This window comes from Nycticebus coucang, chromosome 23 (assembly GCF_027406575.1).
Source record: "Nycticebus coucang isolate mNycCou1 chromosome 23, mNycCou1.pri, whole genome shotgun sequence".
NCBI lineage: Eukaryota > Metazoa > Chordata > Mammalia > Primates > Lorisidae > Nycticebus > Nycticebus coucang.
The window spans coordinates 36,683,515-36,694,608 of NC_069802.1; the positions used below are offsets into that span (position 1 = coordinate 36,683,515).

At 59.9% G+C, this 11,094-nt stretch overlaps 1 protein-coding gene across 5 annotated transcripts in view; it reads right to left on the reverse strand.

The window, feature by feature from the left end:
* Positions 1-9,684, reverse strand: part of DOK7 (docking protein 7) — a 30,256-nt gene extending 20,572 nt beyond the window's left edge. For 2 of the 5 annotated variants that reach the window (XR_008377180.1, XM_053577547.1), the window contains exons 1-3: positions 9,390-9,684; positions 9,271-9,316; positions 687-917 (exon numbers count right to left, since the gene is read on the reverse strand). Coding sequence is in view for 1 of the 5 variants with exons in the window: in XM_053577547.1 (XP_053433522.1) it covers positions 687-917; positions 9,271-9,316; positions 9,390-9,443 (331 nt within the window). In the remaining 4 variants the exon portion in view is untranslated. The other 3 variants (XR_008377181.1, XR_008377182.1, XR_008377183.1) reach the window with 3 other exon arrangements.
* Positions 9,685-11,094: the final 1,410 nt, after the last annotated feature.

The following is an 11,094-nucleotide window of genomic DNA, read 5'->3' on the forward strand; positions in this document are numbered from 1 at the left end:
AGGTTGCTGTGAGCTGTGATGCTACGGTACTCTACCAAGGGCGACAGCTTGAGACCCTGTCTCAAAAAAAAAAAAAGATATTTCACTAATCATGGGTTTTCTGCATTGATTTTGATGTTTTAGAAAATGTGGCAATGGCAGCACCTGTGGCTCAAAGGGGTAGGGCGCTGGCCCAAAATGCCACTGGTGGCAGATTCAAACCCAGCCCTGGCCAAAAACTGCAAAAAAAAAAAAAAAAAAAAGAAAGAAAGAAAGAAAGAAAAGAAAAGAAAGGGAAAAAAAAGAAAAGGAAAATGTGGCATTATGGTCTTTCTGATGCTGACCCTGGCGGATGGGGTAGGGGGGCGGGACTGCTTCCCTACTCCCTGCTGTCCACTGCTAGGCAGTTGTGCAGCTCTCCCCTCTCAGCACCCTGGCTCTGGGCTCAGCGTCCAGTGTGGGAGGCAAAGGACAGGGCTTAGAAAGGCACCCCCATTAGAAGGCACCACCTTGGGCCTGAGGCTAACTCTGGAGGTCCTAGGGGCTCCCTGGCCCTAAACTTCTTCTGAGCACCCCTCACCCAACCTGAGTTTGGAGCTCAGTAAATGTTTGAAGACCCACTAATGTCCCTCCACATTCCTGGGAGGCCCCTTTGGCCCTGTGGGAGGGAGACCCTTCAACCTGAGACCCCTGCCCCGGTCACTTACCCTCGCCAAGTGCATAGCGGATCCGGGCGTCCCAGGCGCACATGGCCTCTCGGCTGTCAAAGCCCAGCATGACGGCTTGGGACAGGCAGATGATGGCCAGTGTGTGGGGCAGGCCCTCGTAGGGCAGGCCTGGCTCTAGGCCACAGATGTCCTCCAGGGTCAGGCTGCTGCGTTCCCGGAGGCCCTTGGCGCGCTCCGACTTGTCTTTGTAGGCCAGCATGAGCAGGCAGTCTGCAGGGGCAAGGCTACGTCAGGGCGCAGGGCAGCCCTCCCACCAGTTTGAGGCCTTGACCCCCAGCCCTGTCCCAAGGCTGTGGCATGGCTAAAAAGAGACCGAGGCTGGAGGCATGACCCCGAGCCAGCCACTCAAGCCCCCATGTCTTCCTTTCCTCCCATACAAGGTGGCTCCATGTCCTACCCTGCAAGGCCACAGGCCAGGAGAGCAGAAGTGGCCCAGGATGCTCCACGCTGTGCCCACCTGACTCTGACCCACCTGCCCCAGGCCTGGAGCCCAGGCGGCCACACTAGGGGATGTGCATGGACACACATCTCCAAATGGTGCAGGGCAGCTCACCTCTCCAAGAGGACAGGCAGGGTGACACACCGAGAGTCCTGGCCCTCCCATGTGGGTCCAGGACTAACAAACAGGTGTCCTCTCTTCCTGAGGCCCCACAGCAGGGCCAGGATGACCAGTCTTTGGTGAGAGCGCAGGTTTGGGGACTAACACAGACAGGTACACGTGTTCACGTGTGAGTCAGCCCCAGATCCTGCAGGAAGCTCCTGAAACCAAGTCCCTTGAGCCATGCAGGGGAGGACAGAGGAGAGTGCCTGGGGAGGGCTACAGGACATGCTGCTCCTCAGACCACCCAGCAAGCCCAAGTGAGGACCCAATCTCAAACGAACTTGACTCAGACACTGATTTTCCTTGTGGGATCCTGAACAGAGTCAGGCCAGCCCACCACACGGGACCACGGAGTCACAGCCCATGGGAACCAGGGGGCCTGCATGCCATCGGGTCAGCCTGTGGCAGCTTCCTTTCTGAGGGAACAGCAGACAGTTTTAGGCCACAGGTCTCTGTCTGGACTATTTTGTGCTGCTGCCCTCATGAACCCATGGGCGCATTTAGTGCTAATAAAGCTTTATTCACACAGAGGGCCTGTGGGTGGGGCTCTGGGGCTGTCACTGCCTGTTTGAGAATCTCTAGTGTCTGAAAGGTTTATAACTAGAAAAAAGCTAGGGCTTTCAACTTGAGAGAAGAAAAACCCAGAACCCACAGAAATGCATCTGCCCATTTAAGGGTTTCCAGCACAATCTCTCCCAAGAACAGCTGGGAAGAGGCTGTCAGCATAGACGGCTCTTTCCGGAAGCTCCAAAGCAGGAAGCGAGAGGCCTGGCCCAGAGAGGTCAAACACGTCAGCATAACCAGAATTCATTGTAATGAAAAGGTCTCCCCTAAAATGTCACCCGAGCAGCCAAGAAGTGAAAACTTGAGACTGGCCTGAGAATGGGAAGTTTCCGCAGGGCGGGCAGCCTCGCCTGAGAACAGCCCTCTGCCACCCAGACTCTGCCTTGCACCTAGGTCCTCAGCCCTCTGTGGCTGAGACGTGCCACAGGATGGCTGCAGGGGCAGGCCTGGGCCACCTCTGCCTCTGGGGACCACATCCATATGGAAAGCAGCAGGAATACCCACTGAGGATGATTGCATGCCATGTGGCCCCAGCCACACTGAGGGTCCTCCCACGGGGTGAGGCCTGGAGGGAAGCTCTGCCCGGCCCTGCCAGCTGGAGGGGCCCCTGTAGCTCTTGGCTTCAGTTTCCTCGTCTGTGCCATGGGGACAGTCGAAACACCACCTGTGGTGAAGCTGTGAACACCAGGCAAGGCACGTGGAAGGCCCTACACATCACACATCTGCCATGCACCTGCTGGTGCTACTGCCTTGGCTCCCCTGGATCCCACCGCGCAGAGGGGACGGGGCTCCGCAGGACCCGCCCATGGTGCTCTGCAAGGGGCACAAACCTCCCAACCTTTCCCCGCTCGGGCTTCAGCTTTTGTGCTCCCTGGTGGGCTGATCACCCAGGACCCCGACACAGGGACCTTCCCTTCCTGTGGACTGGCTCCCTGGTGTGGTGCCTCAGCCACGCCACACAGATGGCTCCTGCCTCTGCCACCAACCATCCCCAGCTGCTTCCCCTGAAGCTGATCGTGTGGGCCTCAGTTCTGCCCTGGGCACCATTGTCTCTCCCCAAGTGTCACCATAGGGCCAGGTAACCCCATCTCTCTCCTGACTCACAAAAGGCCTTCAGACACATCCACTCCTCCCCTAGACCAGATGCTGGCTCCTGGTCCTTCCCCCTGCTGAGATGCTCTCCAGTCTTCCAGAAAGGGCCCCCACCCCCTTCTTGGGGGCAGTTTCTATGCAGCTGTCTGTCCCTGAGAGAACTCGGGAAGAGCACAGCTGTGCTAACCCCTCGACCTCAGGCCTCTGACTTCCAGAACTGAAGGGATAGATTTCTGTTGTTCGAAGTCCCCAGTGTGGGTGCTCATTCCCACCTCCCGCCTGGCAGCCTCCCTGCCCCTTTGCCCTTCTCCTTCTCCGCGACACCCTGGTGATACCTCGGCCCTGTGTTGCACTTTATATTTTATTTTATATTTTAATTTAATTTTATTTTAATTTTTGAGACAGAGTCTCACTCTGCCACCCTGGGTAGAGTGCAGTGGCATCATCATGGCTCATAGTAACCTCAAACTCCTAGACTCAAGCCATACTCCTGCCTCAGCCTCCCGAGTAGCTGGGACTACAGGCTCCCATTACGCCTGGCTAATTTTTGTATTTTTAGTAGAGACAGGGTCTTGCTCTTGCTCAGGTTAGTCTCTGAACTCCTGAGCTTAAGTGATCCACCTGCCTCGGCCTCCCAGAGTGTAGAATTACAAGTATGAGTCACCTCGCCTGGCATTAGCCCTATTTTTAAAGCCCTTTGGGCCAAGCAGAGCTATCTTGGAAACAGGCAGAGGGGCGAGACCTCCAAGTGGGGCCTGAGATCCTGCAGAGTTAGGAGCAGTGGCACAGAGCCTGGGGACCCAGAGAGAAGACTGCAGGAGCCAGCACCCACTAGCTGGCTGCCCCTTGCCAGGGTCCTAGTCACTTGAGATGGTCTCCTGCCCAGCAACTGAGGAGGCACCGTACATGCTGGGTCACCTCCATGAACGGGAGACTGCTGGGAGACCTTGCTTCCACAGGTGGGAGATGGAGTCACTACAGGGATCTGGGGGGCGGGGTCCTTGCAGGCAGAAAGTGCCGTGAGATGCAATCCAGGCAGGGAGGTCGATATGTGCACGCCAGCTCTCGAGGACACTCGCACTCACAGTCACTGCTAGGGCTGAGTGCGTACCCCAGATTCACAGGGGGAAGCCCTCACCCTCAAAGTGATGGTGTTAGGAGGTGGGGCCTCTGGGAGTCATGGGGGTGGTGTCTCACACATGGGCATCCTGCCTTTATAAAAGAGGCCCCAGAGGGCCCCCTGCCTGGCCACTAGGTGAGGACACAGCATGAGGCACCAACTGTGAACCAAGGAGTGGGGGCCCGGCAGGCCTGGGTCACCTGTCTCAGGCTCACAGCTCTAGAACCGAGAGAGAAATGTCTGCGGTTTAAACGCCCAGGCTGTGGGCTGTTAGAGATAGCCATGGACATGCACACATCCACTCATCCACTCACACCCACACACCACACAGTCATCACACGTGTGTGCCCATTCTTACATGCACACACTTGTACATGAGTGCACACACATGCCCTTGCACTCACTGCCACAGCTGTCTGCAGGGGGTGCCCCGGTGAGGACAGGCTAATCTTGGCTCAAGTCCCACATCTACCCAGCAGATCCATGTCTGGGGATCCATCCTCTCTGAGCTCAGCCTCTCTGAGCTTCTGCTCTCCACCCAAGGATAGACAAGGATGCCCAGCATACAGAGCCCAGCCTGGGCATGCGTCCAGCCCCAGTGAGCACAGCGTGCTGGGTGCAGGGCCCACAGCCCAGCCCTGGGGTGTCGGTGTGGGCCTTGTCGAGTGCCATCTTTAAATACTCAGAGGGATGCAGAGCCAGACAGCAAGCCGCCAGTCCTGCAGCCAGAGGTAGGTGGGGCTGGTGGACCTCAGCGCCAGGCATGGGGATGTGCCCTGAGACAGGGAAAGAAAGGCAAAGACCAGACAGGCAGAGGCCACCACATCAAAGCAAATCCTGCCAGCCCTTTAAGGGCATTAAAAGACCTTCCTGGGCCCCTTAGAGCCTCCTTACCTTCTCTGTTCCAGCTGAACCTGGTGTCCCCCAGTGATGAGCACAAGCTTGTTCTAAAATGCCTACTATGTGTGGACTCTGAGCAGCCTGGGGACAAAGCCAGGCCCCTGTGGAGCTGATCCCAAGAACAGGGATGGTCTGACACAGAGAGAAGCCCACAGACGAGGACAGTGCCCTACAGAAGACCAGAACAAGTGACCTGGTGACAGTGGCTGGGCAGGGACTGCCCATGTGTGGGGGTCGCACTCTCCCAGGAGGGAACTGACCCCTGCCCAGCAGCCCCACAGGGAACAGCATTATGTCAGAGAGAACAGCCAGTGCAAAATCCTAGAGGCAGGGCCACAAGGAGGAGGGAGAATGACCCGAGGTGGAGGCAGCTGGGTCTGGTGGGCCTGGAGAGCAAGGCAGAGAGCTCTGCTCCAAGGCACCAGGGAACCCAGAAGGGCTATAAGCAGAGAGGGCTGGCCAGGCTTTGTTCAGAGCCCACTTTGGCCGCTGTGTGAAGTATGGACCCGGGCAGCAGTCTCAGAGATGCTGCAGCTGTCCCAGGGGGGCGCATGATGCCTGAGGCTGGCTGGATTGAGGAAAGCCTATGGCTGTGGTCTCCAGACTTTCTGCCTGGGTGACCTAGCCCAGATGGCACTAGACACCTGCCCTGGGCCAGCCCTCCCTGCGGGGGCCACGGGACTGCTTCGTGGGTGAGATGTGGGCTGGGGGAAGCAGAGAATCAGACCCCTCAGATTCGTGTGGGAGGTGGGATGGCTGGGGAGGAGACTCTGAGGTGGGGGCTGAGATGGGGTGTCTCTGGGACACATGAGGCTGAGAAGCCCATTAGACTGGGCACGACGATGCACACAGGCAGCTGGACACAGACGCCTGGAGATGTAAAAATAACTGTGGAGTCATGAGCACACGGGAGGCCTTAGAGCCAGGGCACAGCACGCCAGGGCTACAGGAGGGAGAGGCAGTGCCCTGGGCCTCCTTGGGGATGAGGAGGAGGGGATGCTGTGAAAGATGGAACAGAGGCCCAGGGAAGCTGGGGAGGCGGAGGGAGAGTCCACATCCAAAGGAGGCCAGAGCAGTGGCCTTGGGCTTAGTCCTTGGAGTGGCAGTGACCTTGAGGCCATGCTCTCAGCACAGCAGCACGGCCAGAGCCTGAAGAGATCCTGCTTAAGGCGTAGCAGCCTGGGGACCGGCCCAAGCAGCCAGCAGGGCCACTGGTGCCTCCTCAGCCAGGACCAAGTGCACAGCCCAGAAAGGAGACGCGTTTAGAGTGCACCACCTGCCCGACACAGACGGTGGGTGGGGGAGACAGATGATCCTGCCTGCACACACCAACACCACATACTGACACCAAAGGGAGGGCAAAGCTTGGGGTGTGTAGGGCTGGGGTCTGGCTCCCTGCCCACCTCCCTGTCCACCTTTCTGAGGGTCCTGAGAGCAGGCCAGGCAGGGGCCGCTACCAGAGTCCAGCTGAGAATGAGGATGCTTCAAGAGAAGCAATAATCTCAGGCCCACAGCTCACAGGAACAGAGCAGAGTTGGCCCCAGGTGCTCAGATTCCATGTCCTGACAGAGGCTGCGGGAAGCTTGGCCCTATTCTGTGACATTTCCACTGAAGAGGACTGCCTGCCATTGGCACCTTGACTGAAACCAGAGTGGAGACAGCAGCCCCATTCCCAGCTCCAATACCCCACAGCCAGGAGATGCCAACTCAGCAAGGGGCTGGTCTGGCCACCACCTCCTGTAACCCACATCTCCAGCAATTCATCCCATGTTAGCAGGGCTGTTGACTGTGCAGGTCAGTGGCCCCTGGGCACAGCACAGGCTACGAGAGCAGCTCCAGGGCTGACTCACAGGCATGAGGTTCCCCGTGTCTGTGTGTGTGGGTGCAAAGTCTATGCCGTTGCTGTGAGCATGTGACCGGGCACCCCCACAGTCAGGGCTCAATGCCCCCAGGATCTCAGCAGAGGAAGCAAGAGCAGAAGTTGGGGTGGGCACTAAGCTGCTTGTCCCATCAGCCTGAGCAGGCACTGACCCTCCAGTGGCCACAGAGGGCAGGAGACCTGGGCTCTGACCCAACCATTTCATGTCTTTGGGCCAGACCCATCGAGTGTCTGGGCCTCCCCTTCCCTGTTGGCTCTGACACCCCAGCACTTCCTCCAGCCAGCCATTCCTGCAGCTCTGGCTGCTCCCTGACAGTCTCTGAGAACCCAGAGAGTGGGCCACACCCTCTTCAGGGGTCCAAAACGATCCACTCCCACTGACTGGAGCCTTGGCACCCAGGAGGGAGAGAGGGGCTAACACCAGGGCGGGCTTGTCTGGTCACCAGCAAGGAACCCAGGCTGGGACAGGGCCCAGACTGTCCTCTGGCAAGAGGACTCAGACACGAATTCTCCAGTCAGGACAGAGGTTGAAACCCCGAGGAACACAATCTCACTAAAATCCCACACCGAGACAGAGGACCCAGACTTTACTGGCCAGGCTGGGCACTGTGACCCAGTAGGCTTCGCTCTTCACTCCAAGCTTTCCCATCTTCTTCAGGAGCACGATCACCTGTCAGGGAGGTCCAGCGCTCTTCACGTGCGCTGCATGGAAGATGTCCTTCCCCTGCTCACTGAACTCTGCTGAGCGGAGTTAAATGCTAGGGCCTGGGGGCGGCACACGGGGGCAAGCTCACCCTCGCTCCCCCACTCCAACCTCGCACTGTAAAGAGTAAAGATCCTGGATTTCTCACCACAAGAAAACAGGGGCAGCCCTTCCTCCCTCCTGCACACCAGGCTGGAAGGCCCTAAAGAGCCTTCTAAAATCCCCTTCACTCAGGAAGGCAGGACCTGTGCCCACCCCTGGCCCATCCACAGGGAAGGTGATCCCAGGCACTGGGCGAGCTGCAGCCGGGGTGAAGGAGCCTCCACGGGGTTGGCTCAGAAGGGGGTCTGGAGGGTGGGAGAAGCCAGTCAGGGCCTTTGGTCAGGACAGAGTAGGAGCGTGGGGTTGGGATAATACTCCGGCCCAACCTGCTCATCTGACTGGCCTCTGAGCAACCCCACAAGATGTCAGATTCAGTCAGTGGGCTGCTAAAGTGACCAGGACAAAACATGGGTGTCCAAAGCATTGGGTCCCAGGACGGTGGCTACAGGGTTCAGAATGGATGCAGGGACACCTCCCACCCAGACCTCAAACCCACCCTAGAGTCCCCTTTAGGAGAAGGTTCTGTCTCCCCAGACCTCTCCGGTCCCGATTCTGCTGCAAACCCAACCACTCTGCCCCCAGGGCCCTTTGCCTTCTCAGGTGCCCGGTATACACAACGGACACAGGAGATGCCAGGTGGCCACCTGCTTCCCTCACAGACTCACAGTTTCCCTGGTGTGGAAGGCCCATGACAAGTCCCACATAGCAGGGACCATGGGCCCCGCTGCCTTTCAGGAACCACTCTCTGGTGACAAGGGACATGACCACAGCCCCCATGCCGCTGCCCCAGTGCCTGGCCAGGACCTGAGCCCTGGGCCTCTGCACCCCCACGGAGCAGCACAACCACCACCACCTGCCTCCAGCTGCTCTGACCCAAGCCTCTGCCCTCTCCCCTCCCTCAGCCCCCACCCATCTCCTGTATTGGGACCCTGCTGGCTCTGGACAGCACTGCCAGTGCCAGGCACAGGGTCTGGACATGAGCAACTGACTGAGTGGAGAGACGCCCAGGCCCTGGGGGCATTGAGTCCCAGGAGGAAGTGACTTTGTCCAAATGGCACAGCAGAGGTGACAGGGAAAGTGCCCCCTGCCCCCTACAACCCCCATGAGAGCAGACACAGCACCAGCGTCCTGGAGGACACCCAGCCAGTCCTGCAGCCTGAGGCAGTGGCGCCATCAGACACATCCCCACAGGCCCTGCCACCCCAGGCACCTGTTCTCAAGCAGCTGCAGGCAGGGCCCTCCCACCGCCCCAGCGGCCCAGGCTGCCCAACTCCAGCCTCCTCCGCTGGCCGGTCTAGGGGGGCTATCTCCCCCAGTGTGGCTGTCCCCTCTCCCCTCTGCAGAAGCCGACCTCCGCTTCTGCCTGGCAGCCCAGCCTCCACCCTGCCTTGGTGGGGATGGGGCTGGAGAGAGGAGGAGGCCGTCCGCCAATGGAGCACAGTGCTGGGCCCCTGGTCGCCCTGGTCGCTACCTCTCCAGCCCCAAACCGCGCTCTCGGGTTTCGGGCTATGGGCTATTTCAGGCGCTGGCGGCGCTCGCCCGCCGTGTGGCCCAGGGTCGCGCAGGGTCCGCCCGCTCGTGCCCCCATCGCCGCCCGCTCACCTGCCACCGGCGACGGCTTGCGCAGCACCAGCCACCTACTCTTCCACTGCGGGGACAGAGGACAGCCGTGAGCCGCCGCCCGCGCCCGCGCCCGCCCCGCGCCCGCGCCGCGCCCCGACCTTCTTGCCGTCCCGCAGCTTGACCTGGCCCTCCACCAGCGCCGCCTCGGTCATCTTCTGTCATGGTTCCCGCCGCCCCGGGCGCCCGAGCCCAGGGTCACTTTCAAAATAGCTCCGGAGGCTTGGGCCAGCCAGGAGGGCGGGCCGGGGCGGGGCGGGGCGCCAGGGCTCTCCGGCCTCTGCGGCCTGGTGGGGCATCACGTGGCCGCTCCCCTCCCCTGGGGCCGCCGTGGCCACCTGAGACGTCCCACCCTCCGGAGCCCGGCGTAGACGGGGCCTGTGTGCGTTGGACTGGGGCCCCTTCACTCTCAGATGTCTAGAGCCATCCCCCTTCCTGCACACAGGGTCCCCAACTTTAAAGTTGATCTTCAGCCAATTGGATTTATCCTCCCACCACCCCCAGGGTGTCACCAGACACCCATGACAACATGCTGACCCCTGGCAGCTCTGGCCCAGGACACCGTGAGTCATCAGGCCTCCTTGTGGTACACCTGGGGGACCTGCAGGGTCTGCACTGGTGACCTGCCCGCTCATGTTTTTATTAACCCCTGGAGCTCCTGGCTCCATGGATCCAGTACAGTTGGCTCCCTTGTGGGTGACTCGGTGCCCTGGTCTTTCCACCCCCAGCCAGCACAGTTGGATGCAGAGGGCAGTGCTGCCCTATAGAGGTCCCACCAGGCAGCCCATCCCAGGGGCTGGGCTCTGTGAGTTTGACCCTGTGGCTCCAGTCCAGCTGCCTCCACCGTCTGGCCTGGGCTTGAGATGCCAGCCCCAAGTCTATCTGAAGACCTTTCATTCAGGGGCCCTGGCTGGTCTATGCTTTGGGTATCAGCACCTCCCCAGTAAGAGGCTTCCAACACCCAGGACTTCGTGAGCCACTCTGGAGATGAGGGACCAATAAAACAGGCTCCCAGGCAAGCTGTGAGCTCCTCCCACATGCCCTGGCCAAGGCCCATCCCATGGTGGTGGGGGGCAAGGTGAGGCTTATGGGTCAGAATTGAGTGAGTCTTCATTTCATTCCATGCAGTCCCCTAGGTTAGGTACCACCTGCCTTCTTCAGAGGGTACAGAAGCCCAGAGGAGCATGAGGCCCAGTGGCCAGGACTGAACCACATTGCTGTCCCCTCCTGGGCAGGGCTCAGACAGTGAGAGCTCCAGATGTCCCTCCCCATTGCCCTGGGGATCTGCGAGGCCTCAGATGGACCTGAGGGTTGATTTTGATGCTGCAGTGACATCTTGCTGAGGCCTAACTCAAGGAGCCGGACACCAGCCCCAGGAAGCAGCTCTGTGTGTGTCCCTGCCATCCCACTGTCACCTGTGCAGCCACTGGCCTCCTCCCGCAGAACAGTTGCTGGGCCACAGAGCCCCATTCATGCTGCCCAAGCCCCCAAGGGGCTGGCCCAGGACAGCCGGTGTGGAGGCAGTGGCAGTCAGGAGCTGTATCCACCACCCCAGGCGCCTGGCACTTGTTCATCCGGCAGGGAGGGGCAGAGCCCGGCTGCATTCCTGAGTGCTGGCCCTGACCCAGGCTCCTGCACGCCTGCCTGCTGCACCTGCTCCCACCAAGAAAATGCGGCAGCTGCTAGAACAGACAGCTCCTCCCCCCACTCCACAGTGGCTCCAGAGGGCCCCTCTGCAGGTGCCAGGGCTGCTGAAAGGTGGGGACAGCTTCCTGCCGGGAGCAGGAGGTAACCTGGCTCCTACTC